Below are 24235 nucleotides of genomic sequence, written 5' to 3'. Positions count from 1 at the left end.
ATAGTATGGGCACGATACGGAGATATGGTATACGTTCTTATGATCGATTGGTTGGTTCAAAGGTGGGAGAACGGACCAACCTACGAGGTCATCAGTCCCTTGTTCCTAATAAAACACTGCCACAAGTGTGAGAATAAAATGGACAAAACATGCAACACAAAACGGAAAGAGAGGAAAAACCACAAGAACGAAGGGAAGGCAACAAAAACTAAAAGGAACAAAAGAGGACAAGAAAACAACAGACACACTAGAAACAAAAGAGAGTAAAACATGAAAGCAGATTACTGTGGCTGGCCAACCCACGGGAATAAAAAGGGAAAGCCAACCCCTCTGCAACACACAAAAACCTCCACCCTAAAAGCACAAGGGTGGAGGAGATGGCGGGACAAAGGACATGCGCTAAAACCTACATAGAAGTATAAAACCCACTCTCACAGATAAAACATAAAATTAAAGCTGCTGTGGAGGCACTGTTGCCGAACACTGAAGGAAGTTTGCTGGGAAGTTAAAAGTCTGCCACAGAGAGGCTAAGAGTGGGCAGTCCAGCAAGAGGTGGATGACTGCCACAGCGACACTGAGGTGCGTCCTCACAACGGAGTAGGTAACCATGCATTAGCCACCTATGACCAATGCTGATAGCTATCCACATCAAGCAGGTTTTTACCAGAATGATGGAGCTCTCCTGCCATTGCGATGTAAAGACGCCATCGCACCAGAGCCGGTTGAAAATGACGAGAAGATGTCGCTTGTAGCCAGATGAGAGATGTTTACTCATCTGGCTGTGGATGCTCTATCAGGCCCAGGAGTTGTGTCAGGGCAATGTGCAAAAGTACTGAGGAGCTCCCACCCTGTAAATGTGGCGTTATAGGATTCACTGTGGTGTGCAGTGAATGTGAGGACTTTCCCTTGTGCAGCTAATACCTTCAGGGGTACTGCACCATCTGGAGGAAGATATGCATTGCAGACAGTTATTTTCTGCATCGTCCTCATTCCGACAGCCACAGATTAAAGAGGGGTTTGAAGTGGCACATTTTCACAACAGACCGAGTTTAGGACATAAATGCAAACTCCGCCTGACACTATTATAGTTTCTACGGTTCCTGTAATATCCCTTATAGCCGCAGAGGGCAGGGGTCTGCATTGCTTGAAACCAGGTTGCCTGGAGGGCAATGCAGATAGCAGGTGTAAAGCTTAACAGCTGCCGTAGCTCAGCCAGGCGGTGGAAAAAAACACCGCAATTCCACTGGAGGATGACATCGTGAGACTGAGAAGGCAGGAACATTCAATGAGGCAGTTTATGCCACAGAGTCACCTGCTGCCACAGATTTATTGCCCGAGCAGTCTATATGCATTGTGTCTGAGGGTCTGGCGAGATCTAGGTCCTCAGCGGACACCAAAATCTCCACCTCTTCCTCAGACACAGAGCTTGGAAGTAGCAGTGGTGTGAGTGCTACCACAGTGCCTTGGTTCTTGGGGGTCTTTTTCTTTTTAGGTTTCTCTCGCTGCTCCTTATGTTTGTCCGGCTGGGAGGGCTTCACTGATACAGCCTCAGGGACTGAAGCCCTACGACCAGCTACCTGTGGTTGCTTCAGCCGCTGGTGGGTGTCAGCTTTGCCACTGGTAGGAACCTGGGAAGGGAGTGACCCAAGGGATCCCTTCCTAGCTAGAGAAGCCAAAGAAGACTTACGCTTCTCTGGCTTAGAAGTGGGGATGGACGACCCCGATGGTCTTGGAGGGGGTGGGGTGGGGGTGGGGGGTTGTTCCCAAAGTAGGTGGTGAAGGAACAACAGGGAGGGAAATGCCCCCCACCATCAAGGGGGTAGGTGTAGTCTTCCAGCTCTGAGAGGTAACCTGGGTTGGCGGAACTGATGGTGCCAGAACTGTTGTAGCAGCAGCGTAAGACAATGTCAGATACACAGGATGCAGGCTTTCCAATTTTCTCTTAGCCTCAGTGTAGGTCAGTCGGTCCAGGGTCTTTTACTCCATGATTTTCTTTTTTTTCTGGAGAATCCTTCAGTGAAGCAAGCAAGGTGAATGGTGCTCTCCATAGTTGACACAGATTGGAAGTGGGGCACAGGGAGTGATGTGATGTGATGGGTGTCTACAGTCTCGGCACGTGGCACTGGAAGTAGAGTGGGAAGACATATGGCCGAACTTCCAGCACTTAAAGCACAGCATCGGGAGGGATATAGTGTTTTATATCACACCAGTAGACCATCACCTTGATCTTCTCGGGCAATGTATCACCCTCAAAGGCCAAGATGAAGGCACCGGTGGCAACCTGATTATCCTTTGGACTCCAGTGGACATGCCGGACGAAATGTACACCTCGCTGCTCTGAACTGGCACGCAGCTTATCATCAGACTGCAAACGAAGGTCTCTGTGAAATATGATACCCTGGACCATATTTAAGCTCTTATGGGGCGTGAGGGTTACAGAAACATCCCCCAGCTTGTCACAAGCGATTAACTCCCATGACTGGGCGGAGGATGCTGTTTTGATCAAGACTGACCCAGATCTCATTTTGGACAAGCCCTCCACCTCCCCAAACTTGTCAAAAAACTGAGGCTTCGTCATGAAAGATTCCCCATCAGCTCTCGAACATATAAGATTTCGGGCCAAATAAGATCCACTGCCATCCTTAGCTACAGAAGCATACTGAAGATTAGATGAGTTGAGCAACTTTACTAATGAGGGGGTACTGAATAGAATTGGGGAGAAAAGAAATTTGTGGCACAACCTGAATAGGAGGGATCAGTTGATAGGACACAGTCCGAGACATCATTTAGTATTGGAGGAAAGGGCAGGGTGGCAGGTTGAGGGAAGGAAGGTGCTTTGGGGTGGGGGGGAATTTTAGAATGAGACCAAGAGATGTATATACGAGGCCTATCCACAAAGTACATTACGTTTTCGTTTGTGTCCGTTAGGGGCAGGGCTAGTGCAGCCATCTTGGTGTCATGGCATTCCGCCACTCAGTCGGCACCCTGCCGTGCTAGTGAGAGGTTCGTGCTGTACTCCGTTAAGTTACTGTGACAGTTTGAAATGTCAGCGTTAACTCAAAATGCCGCGAAGTGTGAAGTGCGTGCAGTAACAAGGTTTCTGACTGCATAAAACTGTACACCGATAGAAATCTATCGGCAGCTTTGTGAAGTGTATGGGGACAACATAATCACTGAAGATGGAGAGCGTCAATGGGTCATAAAATTTAAAAATGGCCAAACTAACGTTCACGACGACGAGTTAAGTAGAAGACCCAGCATAGTGACTGCCGAACTTGTCGAAAAAGTTGATGCCGCGGTCCGTGAAAACTGTAATTTCACAATAACGGAACTCTCTACGAGTTTTCCACAAATTTCACGAAGTTTGTTGCATGAAATCAGTACCGAAAAGCTTGGTTACCACAAGTTTTGTGGAAGATGGATACTAAAAATCTTGACAGAGATTCACAAAAATCAGCGAATGGGTGCAGCGTTAACGTTTTTGGACGCTAATGAGAAAGATGGCGACGTATTACTCGATCGCATCATTACTGGTGACGAAACATGGGTTAAGCATGTGAACTGCGAGACAAAATTGCAGTCAATGCAGTGGGGGCACACAAATTCCCCCAAAAACCCAAGAAACACATGCAGACAATTTCGGCAAGGAAGGTGATGGCAACTGTCTTTTGGGACAGAAAAGGTGTGATTTTTGTAGATTTCCTGGAAAGAAGCACTACAACAAACACTCAAAGGTATTGCCAAACTCTGCACAACCTCAGAAGAGCAATACAAAACAAGCGCAAGGGAAAGTTGGGCTCAAAGATCTTGCTGATTCACGACAACGCCCGGGCCCACACGGCAAATGCCACTCGTGAAGCTCTCGAATATTTTAAGTGGGAGTTGTTTCCTCATCTGCCGTACAGTACCGACTTGGCACCGAGAGACTTCCACTTATTCCCAGCAATGAAGAAGTGGTTGGCTATGCAGCGTTTTGATGACGACGCACAGCTTCAAGAAGAGGTAACCATGTGGTTGAAGGCGCAGGCGGCCGAATTTTATGACGAAGGAATTTCCGAGCTCGTCCATCGCTACGATAAGTGCCTTAATTTAAATGGAAACTATGTAGAAAAGTAGTATTTAAGTGCGCTTTCATCTGTATATAATTTTTAAAAAATCCAATACTTACTTTATTTTTAATTCCAAAACGTAATTTACTTTGTGGATAGCCCTCTTATTAAGCAGATTCAGGATGATTAGTAAACACACGGTTGTCATAATGAGACTGAATATTGTAAGCCTCAAGCCTCCAAAAATAAATGAAAATATACCTATTCAACAAAGCAGATAAAAATTCTGCTTGACACCCTCCTAAGACACAATCTCCACTCTTCCAAATCAACAAAATAAGTATAGACCACATGTGGCTTGAATTCAAAGAAACAGTATCCACAGCAATTGCAAGATTTATACCAAATAAATTAACAAATGACAGAGCTGTTCCCCCTTGGTACACCAAACGGGTCAGAACACTGTTGCAGAAATAACAAAAAAGTGTGCCAAATTTAAATGAATGCAAAATCTCCAAGATTTTACAGAAGATCAAAACTTAGAGCAGACTTCAATGCGAGATGCTTGTAATAGTTTCCAAAATGAAACTGTCTCTAAACCTGGCAGAAAATCCGAAGAGGTTCGGGTCGTATGTAAAGTATGCTAGCGGCAAGAAAATGCCTTCTCTGCACGACAGCAATGGAAATACTACTGACGACAGTGCTACCGAAGCAGAGTTACTGAACACAGTCTTCCACAATTCCTTCGCCAAAGAAGACAAAGTAAATATTCCAGAATTCAGTTCAAGAACAGCTGCCTACATGAGTAACTCAGAAGTAGATATCCACTGAGTAGTGGGGCAACTTAAATCACTTAATAGGAACACGTCTTCTGGTCCAAACTGTACACCATTTAGATTCCTTTCAGAGTATGCTAGTGCAACAGCTCTGTACTTAAACATATACAACTGCTTGCTTGATGGAACATCCATACCATGAGACTGGTCACACCAATATTCAAGAAATGTGGTGGTGGTAATCCACTTAATTAAAGGCCCATATCATTACCACTGATATGTGGCAGGATTTTGGAACATATCGTATGTTTAGACATTATGAATTACCTTTAAGAGAATGGTCTATTGACACACAGTTAACACAGATTTTGAAAACATTCTCTTTACTCTCACATCAAGTGTTGAGTACTATTGACAAGGCATTTCAAACTGATTGCATATTTCTAGATTTTCAAAAGACTTTACACTATACCAAACAAGCAGTTTGTAGTGAAATTGCATGCTTATGGAATATCTTCTCAGTTATGTGACCGGATTCACTATTTCCTGTCAGAGAGGTCACAGTTCTTAATAACTGATGGAAAGTTATCAAGTAAAATGGAAGTGATTTCTGGCATTCCTGAAGGTGGTGATATCAGTCCTCTGCTATTCCTGATCTATGTAAATGATTTAGGGGACAATCTGAGCAGCCATTTTAGGTTGTTTACAGATGATGCTGTCGTTTATCATTTAGTGAAGTCATCAGAAGATCAAAACAAATTGCAAAACAATTTAGACAAAGCTACCTGTATGGGGTGAACATTGGCAACTCACAAAATAATAAGTGTTCGATCGTCCAAATAAATGCTATAAGGAATAAGCTTTGGTTACATGACAAATCAGTTAAATCTAAAGGCTGTAAATTCAACTTGCTACCTAGGAATTACAATTATGAACAAATTAAACTGGAAAAAACACACACAAAATGTTGTGGGGAAGGCAAACCAAGGATTATGTTTTATTGGCAGTACACTTAGAAAATGTAAGAGATCTACTAAATATATTGTCTACACTACACTTGTCCATCCTCTCTTTGAGTACTGCTGCACTGTGAGGGATCCTTACCAGATAGGATTAACGGTGTATATCAGGAAAGTGCGAAGAAGAGGAGCACATTTAGTGTTATCGAGAAGTAGGGGAGAGAGTCACTGGCATGACACAGGACATCATTACAACAAACACATCTTTCATAGCAGCAGAATCTTTCTCACGAAATTTCAAGCACCAACTTTCTCCTCTGAATGGGGAAATAATTTGCTGACACTGACCTACATAGCGAGGGAATAATCGTCATCATAAAATAAGGGAAATTATAGCTTGCATGAAAAGATATAGCTGAGTTTTTTAGTGCACCATACACTATAACCACGGAAAGATTTGGGGACAGTGCTTGTGGTTCACAGATAGGAGGAGTAAATTGAGTCAGGCAAGGTTGAGTATTGGGTTTCAGATAGAACAATTGGTAGGGTTAGTAGCGAAAAAGTTTTTCCACTATAGGGATGGAGAATAGATCTTTAAAAACGTCCAGTACAATTGAATTTGTGAGGGGAGTGAAAGGTAAGGCCCTTGGAAAGAACTCATACTTCTGTGGGACTCAGGCTTTTGGAAGATATGTTCACGACTGTGTTGTGGATCTTTTTAGGCTGCAGGCTCTGTAGAGTAGTAGACTGAGGTTTTGAAAGGCTTTTGTAAGAGTGGAAGATATTGTTGAACCAAGATGGGAGTATGAGGTGAACAGGTGTGCGTTCCACTCACTCAGCCTCTTGAAGGGCAAAGGCTTCAACATGACAAATGGGAGGCATGAATTTAGTATTGGAAAGCACACAATTTTAAAGATGGAGAAGAGATAGTTCAAGGATGTTTGGACATGATGTGTATGGTTTTGCTGGACTGAGTTAGTGAGGACTATGAAATGGGGGAATCTGAACAGATAGTGTGGAAGGGGGGCATCTTACCCCAATCCCTTGCCTTATGGTCCATATCCCTCCAACACATCCTGATGCAAGACCTGTACCATACACATCCACCTACAATCAGCTACTCCAATTCTGTTACAAGCCTCTCCAACCCCATGTATGGAAGGGGAACCTATGAAAGCAACCATGTGATTACTAAAAGCTGCAACAATTTTACACATTCTACATGGACGTGAAACTAATATGCTATCTGTTCGTATAAATGACCACTGTCAAACTGTGGCCAAGAGTCAACTGGATCACCAGTTGCAGAGTGACTGCCCTACATGATGTACCTCGTAGCATGTAGCAGGCTGCTTCTCGCCAACATCAGCTTTCACGAACTGTGCAAGGGGGAACTCTCCTTGCGACATTTCCTCCATTCTCTTAGACCACCTGACTGCAACCCTCAGTATTCCCTGTACTCCACCTGCCTATCCCCTTCACTTCTCCCACTCCAACACAACACAGCCTTCTATTCCACCAACACAGTCCTTTCCTCTTCTCTACTTCTCTCCTCCGACCCAATTCTGCACTTAGCAGCTCTACATCCTGTTCCCACTAGGTCCCTGCATGCTCCCCACCTGTACTTTGCTAAGCCTCCCACTCCCTGCCCCCACACCTCTTCTACACCCACACTACCAGCCCAAGAAAGGATTGCCACTCACCAATCAGACAGAGCAGCAGTCTGACCGTAGCACCCAGATATGACAGTGGCCACCTTTGTGGACTTTGCTTAGGTAAACGTTGTCAGAGTTTTCTACGTCTGAAGAAAGACTTAGCCTGAAAGCTAAATATTTAGAGCATCTTTTCATTGCACCTGTTGGAAACTTAATGGCCCCTCTTTGTGGTAGTAGCAATCTATTCTTTCCACTATCTATATTTGTGGTACTTTAAAATATTAAATTGTTTATGCTTGCTGTAGTTCATAACAAGTAATACAACACAGATTAGAGGTCATAGCACATTCATTAAACCTGAAAGAGTCATCTCCTGAGTTGTTTTTAATTATACTCCCTTACCTCCTTTGTGGAGGTGATATTCTCAAAGGTATAAACTGTAAAAGCAAGCAATGCACGGGACAACTGGCATTAGAATCATCCTGCTGTCTTTATTTAAATTTACTCAATGAGGATGAGCACCCTCACCGGGTTGTATACGCGGACCAGGAAAAAAAATTCCCAGACTGCTCGGTTAAAAATACATTTTTTCTGTGTTAAGTGACAGTATACTTAACAACCTCGGAACTGTAAGACTTATCAGTCCTCTGAATGGTTAAGGTTTTATACAGCAGCCTAGAACTCGCCAGCAGTTTAGAAAAGTAAACAGAAAAACACGTTTTGGAAAGAGCTTTGACATGCAACAACATATACACCGCATATTTTGGTATTACGAAAGTATCAATTCAAATTCCACCAAACACAGCACATTTGTTTCCGAAGCACTGAAATAGAAATTACGATGTCTTTTTGTAAGCCAACCACAGCTCATGTCACATGATCCTGCCAGCCGATGACAGCAGATATTCAGAGCATAGGACAAGTGATGCAGTCAGCCGATAGCAACATCACTTAAGTTTTGTGAACACACAAATAGGAAAACTTCATGGCTGAAATTAATATACACAGTATACCTACAAAACAAGCCAAGCTTGCACATACGCTATTGGTCTCAAGATTAATAAGCTACAAGAGAAGCTAAGCTTTCACAAATAATATTGGTATTTTTTTTGCGTGTGTTACATTAAGATACATCACACAAATTTGCCAGTAAAATTTAAAATACAGACATATATGTGTCGTCTTCTGGGCATGAAATTTTTGTAAGTGGCTCATCCTCAAAGTATTAAGATTTAAACAAGAGTCAAACGCTCTGCGATTTAAGAAATGCATGGCACATTCTCACACATAACTTAGTTCATCTTGCACAAAAGGGAATTTACTTCGAAAGGAATGCTTTTCAAACCACCATTCGCAATATTTTCATGTGATCTCTTAGAAACAGGTTCGTTTCAGCAGTTGCCAGAGAGTGCCAGACAACAGGCGTCACTGCCCATGTGTAGCTGTGATGACATATGAAGCCTGTATATTCATACATATAAAGCATTAAGCGATCTCTTATACATCATAAAACAAACAGGAAGAGGATACTCTAAGAGCGTCGGAATTTCGTAAACCATACTAAAATCCATAATTTGGCTTAAAGTGCACATTCACATGTTCAGATGCGCAACGAAGTAGCCCCACGCTGATACTAAGCTTCCCCCTGTGGTTTTCGAGATGTAAATTTTCGTGGAGTACCAGTACTACATTATCTCATGTTTGGTTCTTTATTGTGGAATAATGCAATACGTACTAGCAGATGAAAACATGCACCTGAAATTCAGCGTACAGTTGAAACTAGCCAATAGTGTGAAATGAAACACTTTATTTCAAATAAATTGACTGCCTCAGCAGAAAAGATTAATAAAAGCCAAATTTCTTTAACAATCCGACAAGAGTAACTTCATTGTTCTGCAAGGCAATTAATGTTTGACCACTAAAAATATGGAAACAAAATCACAAAACTGAAACTAATATCATATTTTAGCCTTCCATAATTTTGTGAAAGTATGTTAATTCATATTCTTCTCCCCACCACAACTCAAGACTGCTCTACACATGCATGAATCTGGAAGCTTGGGTGCGCTAGAAAGATTTTTTCCAGTTAGCTTCTGGCTGCTTGTTGGTTCTGCCGAAGCAATTAACAGCCACACTTCAAAAAAGTAACCAGAAGTAGAAGCAAGTACTGCACATGAGCCCACTGGCAACTGCTCAGATGTACCTAATGTAACCTGTTGTGACATGACGCTCACCAGAAACTGTATTATGAAGTTGGTTGGTGGGTTTAAAAGAGGGGGAAAGGGACCAAACTACGAGGTCATCAGTCTCTTGTGAGTGTGAGAATAAAACAGACAAGACATATAACACAAAACAGAAAGAAAAACCACAAGACATATAACACAAAACAGAAAGAAAAACCACAAGTACGAAGGACAGGCAACGAACATTAAAAGAGAACAAGAAAACAATAGAGACGCTAGAAACAGAAGAGAGCTAAACACGAAAGCACATTACAGTGGCTGGCTGACCATGAGAATAAAAAGGAAAAGCCAGCCACTCTGGAACACATTACAACTTCCACGCTAAAAGCACTAGGACGGAGGATACAGAGGGACAAAGGACATACACTAAAACCTACACACAAGTATAAAACCCACTCTCACAGATAAAACGTAAAACTAAAGCTACTGCTGAGGCATCGTCGCCCAACACCGAAGGTAGGGAGCTGGGAAAGTTTGAAGTCTGCTGAAGAGCAATGGGCAGTCCAGCAAGAGGTGAACGACTGTCATTTAGGAGGCACAGCAACACAGAAGTGGGTCCCAGCAATGGAGCAGGTAACGCTGTGTTAGCCATGTATGGCCAATGCAGAGCCGGCAGAGGTCAACTGATTCCCTGCGAGAGGCCTGCACAGAAGACATCTACACATTCATAGTCTCCTTAATGACATGCAGTTTGTTGTGCGCGCTGTTATGCCATTCTATCTCCCAAAGCCAGAAAACCTGGGGCACAAGACAGAACGCATGTCAGCTTCAGAGATGCCCATCTCCAGAAGTGGTTTCCGCGTTGCCTGTTTGGCCAGCCTGTTGGCAAATTCAATGCCTGGGATTCCTACGTGTCCTGGGATCCACACAAACACCACTAAACGATGGGACCATTCCAGGGCATAGATGGACTCCTGGATGGACACTACCAGAGGATAGTGAGGGTAGCACTGCTCGATAGCTTGTAGGCTGCTCAATGAGTCAGTACACAGGAGAAATGATGCACCAGGGCATAAGTGGATGTGCTCAAGAACACAAGATATGGCCTGCAGCTCTGCAGTGAAAGCACTGCAGCCATCTGGCGAGGAGTGCTGTTCGGTATGTCCTCCATGAACATACACAAAGCCTACATGACCCTCTGCCATCTGTGTAAACCACGTCTGAGCCCCAGAACAAGTCCAGAATTGAGAGGAAGTGACAACAGACAGCAGCGGGGTTAACGGAGTCCTTTGGGCCGTGCAGAAGGTGGAGACAAAGCTGCATCTGCATCTTACACCATGGAGGCATACGTGAATGGACCACAAGTAGAGATGGTAAAGGGAACAACTCCATTTCAGAGAGAAGGGACCGCATGCAAACCACAATCATTAGTCCCGACCTGGGCCACCGATACAAGAGATGGAATGTCGCGAGCGGGAAAAGGAGACTGTAATTCGGATGCTCAATGGAACTATGAACGTGTGTTGTGTTACTTGTGAGCAGTTGCGCACGTCTGATCTGCAGTGGAGGGACACCAGCCTCCACCAGTACACTGGTCACCGAACTCTTCCTAAAACCTCCTGTTGCAAATCGAATCCCACAGTGGTGCACAGGGTCAAGTAAATGCAATGTTGACGGCACTGCCAAACAATAAACCACACTCCCATAAACAATTCAGGATTGGGCAAGGGCTCTGTAGAGCTGCAGCACCGTACAGCGAACTGCACCCCAATTGGTGTTGCTCAGGCAACAGAGGGCATTGAGGTGCTGCCAGCACTTCTGCTTAAGCTGACTAAGATGAGGGAGCCAAGTCAATCGAGCATCAAAAACCAGTCGATATGTCTCTACTACAGTGAGTGGATCCTCAATACGGTAAAGTGCGGGTTCCCGATGAACAGTATGACGCCGACAGAAGTGCATTAGACAACTCTGCGACTGAAAACTGAAAGCCGTGGGCTAGAGCCCATGACTTCGCCTTGTGGATGGCTCCCTGGATGCACTGCTCAGCAACAACAGTACTGGAGCAGCAGTACAAAATACAGAAGTCGTCTGCATGCAGAGAAGGTGAGGCGGATGGTCCGACAGCTGCTGCTAGAATGTTAATGGCCACTAAAAATAGAGAGAGACTCAATATATAGCCCTGGGGGACTCCATTCTCCTGGATATGGATGGAACTATGGGAGTCACCAACTTGGACACGGAAAGTACGGAGCGACAGGAAGTTTTGGATAAAAATCTGAAGTGATCCCCGGAGACCCCACTCATACAATGTGGCAAGGATATGATGCCGCCAGGTTGCGTCGTGTCAATAAAGATGGTAACCAGGAGTTGGCGTTGGGAAAAACTGTTCGGATGGCAGACTTGAGGAGCATGAGATCATCAGTGGTAGAGTGACCCTGGTGGAAGCTCCCCTGACATGGAGCCAGTAGGCCATGTGACTCAAGAACCCAATCCAACCGCCAACACACCATACATTCCAGCAGGTTACAAATAATGTTGGTGAGGCTGGTGGGCCGATAGCTATCCACATCAAGCGGGTTTTCATTGGGTTTGAGCACCGGAATGAAGGTGCTCTACCGCCATTGTGATGGAAAGACACCATCGAACCAGATCCAGTTGAAGATGACTAGGATATGTTGATTGCAGTTAGATGATAGATGTTTAATCATCTGGCTGTGGATCCAATTAGGCCCAGGAGCTGTGTCGTGGCAATGTGCGAGGGCACTGAGAAGCTCCCACTCTGTAAAAGGGGCGGTATAGGATTCACTGTGGTGTGCAATGAATGCGAGGGATTTCCCTTCCAGCCACTGTTTGAAAGTGTGAAAGGAGGGGGGGGGGGGGGGTAAATCTCCGATGCAGAGACTCAAGCAAAGTGCTCAGAAATCGCGTTTGCATCAGTAGACAACACACCATTTATGGTAACACCAGGAACACCTGTTGGGGTCTAGTACCCGAAATGACATTTGATATTTGCCCAAACTTGGGAAAATGACATATGGCACCCAATGGTCAAGACTTGTCTCTCCCAACACTCCTGCTTCTGTCGTTTGATAAGCTGACGGACACGGGCACAGAACCGTTTGGTTGGTTGGTTGATTGGGGTTGAAGGGACCAAACAGCAAGGTCATCAGTCCCTTGTTACAAAGACGGTCAGTTCCGACAGAGGGACAGCTCAGAAGAGTCAAAAACGATAAAGGTAAAAGGTAAAAGGCTAAAAAAAAAGTGCAGTTGTGTCGTCAATGATAAAAACACAAGGAGGGAAGTCAGTAAATGGGCAAACTCAAGAGAGGAAATATCCCACCTGTGAAGCAGTACAAGCAAGACCACATGCTATTTAAAAGCGTTTAACCGCCAGAGTGTAAAAGGGCGGATTGTAAAAGGGATTAAACAAACCTAAAAGGCGATAAAAACAGTAAAAGGGAAAAAAGAAGGAACATGGCCAGGGAGGGGAGTCAGGAATCTCCAAGCACAGCCTACAGTGGGAGACATCCCAACCCTCACCGCCCTGCCCCTACAGCAGAGGGAGATGAAAATCCTTAAAACTGAGAATAAAAACCACTTTCACGGAGGAAACTGAGAACCAGTTCAACCATCCGGGAATCGTCTGCTAATATTAAGGGTAAAGTGCAGGGAAGTCTGTACTTAGTACGCAGAGCTAAAAGAAGGGGGCATTCCACCAAAATGTGGGCCACTGACTGGAAAGCTCCACAACCACAAAGTGGGGGTGGCTCACCACGCAAAAGAAAACCATGGGTCAGCCTGGTATGGCCGATGCGAAGACGACAGAGGGTGGTCGAGTCCTTTCGCGAGAGGCGTAAGGAAGAACGCCATGGGACAGGTGTCACCTTAATCACACGAAGTTTATTAGACAAGGAGGTAGCCTCCCAGGATGTGGCCCATGATTGCGCAAAGTGGGATTTGAGATGAAGCCGTAAATCCGCCACAGGAGGGGTGACAGGGAATGGGGGGTAAGTGACTGCTCCCCCAGCCAAACGATCAGCAAGCTCATTTCCTTGGATGCCCACATGGCCAGGGACCCAAAGGAAGCTAACAGAACAAGCAGCATGGTGGAGATCAGCGAGATGGTCATGGATGGAGGAGACCAAGGGATGACGGGAGAAACACTGGTCAAGTGCCTGAAGGCCACTCATTGAGTCTGTACATAACAAAACGCGATTGAGCTTGGACTGTTTAATAAAGGCCAGGGCCCGGGAGACCGCCATCAATTCCGCAGTGAACATCCCACATGCATTTGGCAGGAGATGATTTTCCATGCCTACAGAGGAGGTGAAGGCATAGCCCACACGATCAGCAGATTTAGAGCCATCAGTGTAAAAAACAACAGCATCCCGAAACTCAGATAAAATGCGGCGGAAAAAACAACGGAACACCATCGGGGGAACGGAATCTTTCGGACCTCGGCAGAGATCCATCCGAACTCGGGGCCGAGGAACTAACCAAGGAGGTGTGTTGGGGAGGGAACGTGGGATACAGGAAAAGGAAGGAAGCTGAAAATCACGGCGAAGAGACGCTAGGCGGAGCCCAACCGGTAAACCCGCCCGAGGGCGGGAGTCAGGTGGGCGACTTCCTTGGGCAGGGAACAGGATAGAATAGGAAGGATGAGTGGGAGAGGAACGGACAGCGATTGCATACGAAACCAAAAGCTGGGAGCGCCGAACGGAAAGGGGGGGGATCCCAGCCTCAACCAGGAGACTATCTACAGGGCTAGTCGGGAAGGCACCGATGGCCAAACGGATACCACGATGGTGGACCGGATCCAAGAGGTGCAATGTAGAAGGGGCAGCTGAACCGTAAACTTGACAACCATAGTCCAAGCGAGACAACACTAAGGCCCGATAAAGGTGGAGGAGAGTGGAACGGTCAGCACCCCAAGAGGTGTGGGCAAGGAAGCGAAGAACGTTTAGTTTACGGAAACATCCTATCTTCAGGCGTCTGATATGAGGCAGCCAAGTGAGCTTGTTGTCGAAAAGAAGGCCAAGGAAACGAAACTGTGGGACCACAGGTAATCGTTGTGCATTGAGATAGAGCTCTGGATTGGGGTGGACTGTCACACGGCGACAAAAGTGGACCACTCGCGATTTTAAAGGAGAAAACTGAAATCCATGTGAGATGGTCCATGCAGAGGCACGCCGTATAGCACCCTGGAGCTGACGCTCTGCAGCGGCCATCGAAGAGGAACTAACCCAAATGCAGAAATCATCCACATACAGAGCAGGAGTGACCAAAGGACCGACGGAGGCCACAAGTCCATCTATAGCAATGAGGAACAGAAGTACACTCAATACGGAACCCTGAGGGATGCCATTCTCCTGGATTCGCGGAGAACTTAAAACTGTACCAACCCTAACCCTAAACGAACGATGAAACAAGAACTGGCGGATAAAAATCGGGAGTGGGCCCCGAAGACCCCACTCATGAAGTGTAAGTAGATATGATGGCGCCAAGCCGTATCATAGGCCTTGCGAAGGTCGAAAAATACAGCAACCAAATGGCGGCGCTGGGAAAAGGCCTGCCGAACTGCGGATTCCAAGCGAAGTAAATGATCGATCGGAGACCGTCCCTCTCGGAAGCCACACTGGTAAGGGGACAACAGACGCCGAGATTCGAGGACCCAAGTGAGCCGACGGGCTACCATCCGTTCAAGTAATTTACAAACAACGTTCGTCAGACTAATTGGCCGATAGCTGTCGACGAACAGGGGGTTCTTACCGGGCTTAATGACGGGAACCACGATGCTATCCCTCCATTGAGAAGGGAAGTCACCCTGGAGCCAAATACGGTTAAATACCCGGAGAAGATGTCGCTGTTGTGGAGCACTGAGATGTTGAAGCAGTTGGTTATGAATGAAGTCTGGGCCAGGGGCCGTATCATGAGAAGAGGAGAGTGCGGAAAGAAGTTCCCATTCAGTAAAAGCGTCGTTGTATGATTCTGACTGGCTGGGGGTAAAACATAAGGCGGAAGCTTCAGCCCGCTGTTTCTGGGGAAGGAAAGCAGCCGGATAGGAGGCTGATGCCGACGCTGTTGCAAAATGGGTCGCAAGGTGTTCCGCGAGAATCAACGGGTCCGTGCAAAGGCCATCCGGGAGGTGAAGACCCGGGAGGGTAGACTGCCGATGGCAACCTTGGAGAGAGCGAAGTGTAGCCCATACCCGCGACAGAGGGACAGCAGAACCGAGGGAAGAAACAAAGCGTTCCCAACACATCCGTTTGCTCCGTTTGATTAAGTAACGGGCCCTTGCGCGAAGGCGTTTAAAGGTAATAAGATTGGCAACGGATGGATGCCTCTTAAGGTGTTGCAAAGCTCGACGGCGATCACGGATGGCAACGGCAATGTCCGAACTCCACCAAGGGACCTGCCGGCGGCGAAATGGTCCAGATGAGCGCGGGATAGCAAGGCTAGCAGCGTGAACAATCGCGTCAGACATGTCACGTATGACATCATCAATACCATCCGACAATGAGGGAGAAAAAACGACCTGTGCAGTATACAGAGGCCAATTGGCACGTTGGAAGGACCAACGAGGTGATCTGTCCATGGGGGAGCGGGAAGGGAGCGAGAGAATCAACGGGAAGTGGTCACTATCGCAAAGGTCGTCGTGCGGTGACCATTTTAGGGAAGGGAGGAGGGAGGGAGAAGAGAGAGAAAGATCAATGGCAGAAAAGCTACTATGACCGGCACTGAAATGGGTAGGGGAGCCATCGTTAAGAAGGCACAAGTCGTGGTCGGTAATAAACTGGTCAATGAGATGACCCCGACTAGATGGAAATGCACTGCCCCACAAGGGATGATGTGCATTAAAATCGCCAAGTATAAGGAAGGGAGGAGGAAGTTGCTGAAGGAGGGCACTTAAGGAGGCAGGTGTAGGAGTTCTGTCAGGAGGGAGATACAGATTGCAAATTGTGACTCCAGAGTCCAGGTGGATCCTAACAGCAACTGCTTCCAATGTAGTTTGGAGAGGAATCCACGTGCTGGCGATGTCCGTTCGGACCAACGTGCAAACTCCGCCAGACGCCCGTAGGGGGCCGACCCGATTTCGACAGAAAGCACAGAAGCCACGGAGGGTTGGTGAGTGACCACCAGTAAAATGAGTTTCTTGTATAACCACACAAGCCACAGAGTAGAACGAAAGAAGGGATTGCAACTCCGGTAGGTGACGGTAATAGCCATTACAGTTCCATTGGATAGCCAAAGAACGATGAGTCAATTGGGGGGTGAACAGGCTAATGTCAGTCATGCCGGTGGGTCACCACCCGTCACCGACAAGGAGGGGGCGACATCCATGAATAACAGGTCAGAGTTAGGTTGTGAAGATGGGGACGAGACCTCTGGCGATACCAGAGACTCCTTGTCCCGGGACTTGTGCTTCTTCTTTCTTTCTGTTTGGGATCGTGGAGGGCTGTGCAACAAAATGGAGCCAGCCACAGCAAGATCGGGAACAGAAAGAGAGCGGGCGATCTGAGGGCCCGCAGACCGTGGTTCTCGTGGTGGCCGCATGGCAGCAGACCTTTGGCCTGGAAGGTGCCGGGAAGGGGGATCCCGCGAGGGGCGCCCATGACCGGCAGACGCCGAAGAAGCAGGACACTTCTCCAGCCGGGGAGAGGAAGCGGTGCCCGGGGGGGATGGTGTGGGAACCGCTGGGGGAGGGGGGAGGAAAGGGGTTCGGGACTGGGGTAAGGAATGAGGAGGAGGGGGTGAAGATACTGCTGAAGCATAACTAGTTGTCAGGGTCACTGGATGAAGGCGTGTATACTTTTTACGGGCCTCGGTATAGGTGAGACGATCAAGAGTCTTATACTCCTGTATCTTTTTCTCTTTCTGATACACTGGGCAATCCAGTGACCGTGAAGAATGATTTCCACGACAATTTACGCACACAGGAGGGGGAACACAGGAACTTCCCTCATGGAACGGATGTCCACAGTCACCACAGAGGGGGGCCTGCGAACAGCGCGAAGACATGTGGCCAAAACGCAAACACTTGAAACATCGCATAGGTGGTGGGATGTATGGCTTCACGTCACACCGATAGACCATAATCTTGACCTTCTCAGGGAGGGTGTCCCCTTCAAAGGCCAAGATAAATGCACCAGTGTCAACGCGGTTGTCCTTCGGACCCCTCTGAACCCGCCGAACAAAGTGAACCCCCCGCCGGCTTAGATTGTCCCGAAGTTCCTCATCAGATTGAAGGAGGAGGTCTCTATGGAAAATTACACCTTGCACCATGTTCAAGGACTGGTGTGGGGTAATTGACACAGGAATCGGACCAAGATGGGTACAGGCACGGAGAGCTGCAGACTGGGTAGCTGAAGCGGTTTTAATCAACAGCGACCCAGACCGCATCTTGCTGATAGAGTCCACCTCGCCAAACTTGTCTTCGATGTGTTCAACAAAAAACATAGGTTTCGTATGAGTAAAAGTATCCCCATCAGTTCTGGCGCAAACCAGATAGCGAGGGAAAGGTTTCGCCCCCAGCCGACGAGCCTGGCCCTCCTCCCAGGGGGTAGCCACGGAAGGGAAGGCGGAAGGGGCAGAGGAAGCAGCACGTGAAGAATCTTTTCCAGTCAAAGAGACGGCCGGAGAACGGCCAGAGTTGTGGACTCTTATGCGTTTCATGAGCATAGTGTCCGCCCTGATACCACCCACTCCGATCAGGGGCTCTCCTCATGGGCGCCACCCAGCCACAGCAAGGGCCGTCTGGCACGGCGGCCATTGCTGGGAGTTCCGATGCTCCAGGACGACAAGCAACCACTCCTAGGCTTACATGAGGAGGTCACAGCTCAGGTATCAGACGTGTGATCCCTGTGTTTTCAGGGGGCTCAACCAAATGGGTACATAGCGACCCCACCACACGGGCTGGCTACCGTGCTGGCTATGGACCCTAGCGTCAAACAACGACGTAAAGGAAACGATGGAATCAATGATGATGGCACACGCCAGAGACACTAGGTAAGGTGCTCTTCCCCAAATGGCTCACACTACGGAAGAAAATTTAGTGATGGAGGTCAAACCCCAGAGGGGACCAGAGAATACCAAAAGGATGAAGGAATTACAGAACAAGGCCGAATTGCAAGGTCAACAGAACCAGGAGAATAGCAGGGCCAACATAAGGAGGGACACCATAAGTAGGGACACCAAGAGAGGGAGAGGAGAGGTCGGAGGGAAGGATGAAGGACAGGAAAGGAGGGGAAGGGAAAGGAAATGCAGCCCGGAAAAAGAAGGAAGGCTGCAATAGCTCGGGGCCCCGTGCTCGCCACGCACGTACTCACGAAAGGACCGCGAGCCCCCTGGGGGGCAGAACCGTTTAAAGGGCACAAGGTGCTCCAGTGAAGGGTGCCGCTTATGCCAATGTAAAGCTCGTCAACGTTCCTTAATTGCTTCAGCGACTTCTGGTGACCAAGGGAATGCCTTATGCCTCAGGCACCCCTACAGAGGGAGAGATCACGTTTTCTGCTGCAGAAACAATTGTTGTAGTCACCTGCTGAACCATGACACCGATGTTACTGTGTGTGGGAGATTCAACGATGAAAGTTTCCAGTCTGCCTTGTTTAAAGCCCATCTGGGCAAACATCCGTGGGCCTGATGCCAGGGCAGTGACAGGGAGATGGGGAAATAGTCACTCACTACCACATATGACTCATGTGCTCATCTATAGATAGATGGGGGAAGTCCTGGGCTGCAAATTGATAAATCAATGGCCGAGTAACTACCATGAGTCACACTAAAATGTGTGGCGGCCCCAGTATTTAAGAGACAGAGGTCGAACTGAGACAGTAAAGTTTCGACATCTCTGCCTCGGCCAGTAAGCATGGTGCCACCCCACAAGGGGTTACAGGCATTAAAATCTTCCAAAAGTAGGAAGGTTTAGGGAGTAGATCAATCAGTGCAGCTAATACATTCAGGGGCACAGCAGCATCTGGAGGTAGATACACACTTTCTTTCTTTTGCTTGTGCCTGTTGTCCCGCGGAGACACAGGTTAATCGGATCGGATGTGGCAATGTTAGTTTAAGCGGTGGCTGGATGCCCTTCCTGCCTCCACCCTGTAACCCCCCCCCCCCCCCTCCGGGAAGGAATTAGAATACCTCAACTGTCTGACTAGTGTAATCCATGGAATAGTGCAAAAGTGTTCAGATGCCTGCATGCCATGCAACTGAGGCGGAACGTGGGGACCAGCCCGTTATTCACCCAGGGGGATGCGGGAAACTGCCTAATAACCACATCCAGGCTGGCCGGCACATCGGCCCTTGTCATTAATCTGCCAGGTGGTTTCGATCCGGGGCCGGCCCACCTATATATATTCATGGAGGTATGTACCACCTATGCAACTAATTGAAGATAGTTCGTTTTTTGCTACACGCATTTCGCTTCCTTCATTGGGGAAATATCACCAGTGGTCTGTAATACGTGTTTCCTTTTATACGCACAATAAATGTGTTATGTGGTAGATATAATATGCTGCTATATTACATTTTGTTGAGTTTCCCCTCTTGTTTTTAGATCAGAATCAACTTTGGTAGCACAAATTTCCTCTTGTTTATGTTTTATTGCTGCAGTGTTATTTTGCTGTAGTGGGATACATTAATATTCTTTGTTAAGAGTATCAGTTCTTACCAGTAAAAATTACAAAAAATTAATTTGAAAGTATAGCAATGATAAATGCCTGGAATTCAAAAAACCACTGGGTTTTTCCTCGTTTTCTCTTGTATGGAAAAAAATCCCTGGTTTTTCCTGGGGCACATACACCCTGCTCACACAACTTAGCATACTGCTGAGCAACATCTACAATAAGAAGTACCACACTGCCACTAAAAGTTTTGTCAAGAGTATTTAGAAACTGATTGATTACTTGTACAAAACAATTGAAAGCTCTTAATCAACACAGGTGGAAATAAGTTTAGCTCCATCAATTAATTTCAAATTTTCTTCCTCGCCCAATACCAATTTTTGCAATAATTTTTATGAATAACACCTGACAATTTCTTTTACTGACTAGGAAAGAATACTGAAAACTGGTAACACCATACTCGCCTGAATACTTGCACCACTTTCTTGTTCTAATTCTCGTATTTTTGAGCCACCTTTACCAATGACTTTCCCAACATCACTACAGTTTACACTCATGATCACTTCCTCATTTGTGGGAGAGTTATCTGCATTAGACTCCCTCTGTCTCCAGTTTCCACTGGGTCCTCCTCTCCTTGGCCCGGTCCACTGGTTGCCTCGACCTCTTCCACCTTGCCGATCACCATAGCCTCTGCCTCCTCTCTGTCCCAATTCTCTCAAGTCCTCTCCCCCACGGCCCCCATTGTTTCGACCTCGAGAGAAGGTTTGTGAGTACACAGGTAAGTAATTCGTATTTTGAGATTCACCACCAGAATCCCAGCCATCATCACTCATTTTTACCTGTGAATCAAAATAAATAAATCAGCAAATGTACATTGCTTTAACAAATTAAGTATCTTACAATCCACAAAAAAGGAATACAAGAAAAAAAATTACACCTTTTTATGTGTGGGTCAACATACATGAATTTCTCAAAAGAAATATCTTTTCTTACAAAGCTCTACCGTAATGAACAAAGATTCTGTATGTCACATTTAGTAAACCTGTATGTCAACTTCTCATTTTCAAGTTACGAAACAAATGAGATAACTTACCAAACACTTCTGTAATTTAACAATACAACATACTTGTTCCTTTCTTTATGTTTTGATTCTTTGATCAGTTAAAACTCTTCAGATCCATTTCAACTGCCAGTGCTCATAACTAAGTACAAGTTATTTTCGGAAAGTTGGTTCCGATATTATCTGGTGAAGGTAGGTAGCTGTGCCCGCTATCTCCAAGTCTGACAGTGCTGCAGAACGGTTACTGAACAGTTTCTTACAACATAGTTTTAATCAAAATGGCCACTATTGTCAGGTAGGCCATCACCTTTCAATTGTGTGTTGTGATACATTCCGCTTGTGTGAAAAACAAGAGAGCTGTTGACATGCACAGTGAACTTTGCACAGTATATGGTCATAAAATTTTGGATGACAGTGCTGTAAGAAAATGGTGCCATTAGTCTCAGGAAGGACAGGCAAACATCCATGTTTAAGGTAGAAGTGGACGATCATGTTGTGACAAACACGCAAGAGATAATGATAGAATCAGAGAATATCATCAGTCCACAAGCACATAATCCTCAGTAATTTCCCTCCTGTCACATAATGTTGGAAGAACTTGTGACTGAAAAGCTTAGCTATTTTAAATTTTGAACACAATGGGTACCAAAGCTTCTGACTGACGTCTGTAAAATGAAGAGGTCAGGAGACACGTTAACATTTTTGATGCAGTACGATGCACAAGAAAGTCCTCAATCACATTGTGACATGGGCCAGGAGCTGCAGTTCTTTCAGATGCAACTGATATTCCAATTCCAGTTACACTGTCATAGGGATGTCCCTGTGGGAGCCAGTAATTAGTGATGGTTGTCCTTCTCCCCCAGTGCTGGTGATTTACTTGAGAGGTCACGTGGGATGTTAGACAGTTCCCGGCTCCTCCATGTGGATATCAATATCCTCGACAGTAAAATCACCATCGGAAAGTGTGCCAACCACTGTGCCACCTTTCTCATTATAAATACATCATATCTAATGTATAACAATGCATAAATCTTTTTTTCCTCCCATTTTGGGTCCCAATACTTTGATGCTTACAATATTTATACACGTATCATTATTACGCCATAGTCCCCTGGTTGACAGTGTCACCGATCAAAGATGACGGGCTGTATTGCATTCTTCGGTTCTTCCCAGTAATAACCCAATTTTTTTCTATCACAACACCAACTGGAAACTTTACATTAACCACTCGCTCTAAACTACCACAATCTTGGATGCCAAAATGATCAAAACTGGAATGTAATCAAACAAGAAACTTATTGTGCACCGCGTAATAACAATATCTGTTTCACACATTACACTGAACACCGAACAGTTTGAAACACATGCGGTCACAATACCACATTTTCAACAAAACTGTCTGAACAAATAGCTACCGCAATCAAAACGGTATCTCAATTTGGTAGCTATGACTTAGTAACACTCCACACACAGCCCGTCTTTCCACTCACTATTAAAGACGACTACATATTATAGCACTAAACATGAAATTACGTTGTAATTAGGCTCATTCCCCCCAATTTAAGTTTTCGGCTCTAATCAGAAACACTGAGCGTTTCATTACGTTCATCAGTGGGTTAAAAGTTACTGCAGCCTATTAACATCGCCTAGTCAAACCTATTCTTCAAGTACAGCATTAAAAAACTTCACGATACATTTGCGGCGATATTTAATACCATTCTTAGGGGATTTCAAAGGAGTCGCAAATTGACAAACAATAGCATCCGCGTGGTAATTGCACGTTTAATATGCACCTCAGGATCGAGCATCAAATTTTGACAACTGTGAAACGCCTTTATGCTTACAAGTCGCTCTAGTTTACCCAGAAAATTTCTTAATCTCGGCTGAAACTTTGCATGGAACGCCGATGTCAACAAAACTCTATTTGACGTCAAATTACAACCAAAAACCGATTAATAATTACGACATTTATAAAACAAAGAAAAAAATGATGATTACACTTCTAACAGAACTTACCGATAACAACCCGACACTTGATTCTCCCAAAACAGGTATCTTCAATATATTTCGTACACATCCATCCCAACAAGAGATACTCAACAATCGATTGGTGATTATTGTATTCCGCATGTAGAACTATCGATTTCGTTCGGCTCACATTTCCAGAGAAAAATACAAGTTCAGTTTTCCTAAAATACGTATTCTCCGACTTACATCCGGAAGTACAAGAAAACTGTTGTACATTTTATGTAAGTATTAAATTCCTACATTTTTCTAATCTTGTCGACGATGGATTAGCATTATAAAAAACATTATGGATGTAAGAAACTGTGACCACAAGCATTGTTAGCTTCCAAGCTTGTACAGAGTCCAATAGTCTGTAGTCAATCAAATAAGAAGCATGTATCAGAACAGTATTTATAATCACTGTGCAATCCACAAAAAATTTTGTTCAAAACGCGATTTAATTTACAGTACATGAAAGCACAATACCTTTTGTTTCATGTTCTACATTCATACTGTGGTGTAGCTGAATGAAATAGATATACTTCGAACTGCCGGTGTCACATGCACGTTAAATTTTTTATACGCACAAAAAATATTTATAGCTTGTGCCTTTAAGTAAAAGGCATCAGATCAAAGTCAAGGTAAAGTAGTTCCATACTCATTGAATGAGCATAGGGGAGGATATACAGAAATCCTGCACCGCCGTTCTAGGTAAGGTCCTCAGATTTAGCATGAAATGCTAAGTGTGTATCGTATCGTGTGCAGTTCTGCGATGAATGCATGTACAATGCAGTGTTTGTTTTTGTTTTTTGAGCACTTTAATGTAAACGAGTAAGCTTTCTGAGGTAACGTTTTTTAATTGATTAGTGCGTGAATTACAACGACTTCATACCAGAGAACATAATACTTACAGAGTAATTAAAA

General features: G+C 45.6%; 1 protein-coding gene across 1 annotated transcript in view; it reads right to left on the bottom strand.

Annotated features, from left to right (window-relative positions):
• Positions 1-23468, bottom strand: part of LOC126278115 (probable ATP-dependent RNA helicase DDX43) — an 86305-nt gene extending 62837 nt beyond the window's left edge. Inside the window, exons 1-2 of the mRNA XM_049977999.1 lie at positions 23321-23468; positions 20709-21083 (exon numbers count right to left, since the gene is read on the bottom strand). Of these exons, the coding sequence (XP_049833956.1) occupies positions 20709-21083; positions 23321-23434 (489 nt within the window). The 5' untranslated portion in view covers positions 23435-23468. The remainder of the gene's footprint in view (positions 1-20708; positions 21084-23320) is intronic.
• Between the last annotated feature and the right edge of the window lie 767 nt (positions 23469-24235).

The sequence above is a fragment of the Schistocerca gregaria genome, chromosome 6, assembly GCF_023897955.1.
Source record: "Schistocerca gregaria isolate iqSchGreg1 chromosome 6, iqSchGreg1.2, whole genome shotgun sequence".
Classification (NCBI taxonomy): Eukaryota; Metazoa; Arthropoda; class Insecta; order Orthoptera; family Acrididae; genus Schistocerca; species Schistocerca gregaria.
Note: the sequence above shows the minus strand (reverse complement) of the source record. Positions and strands in the feature narration are given on the sequence as shown.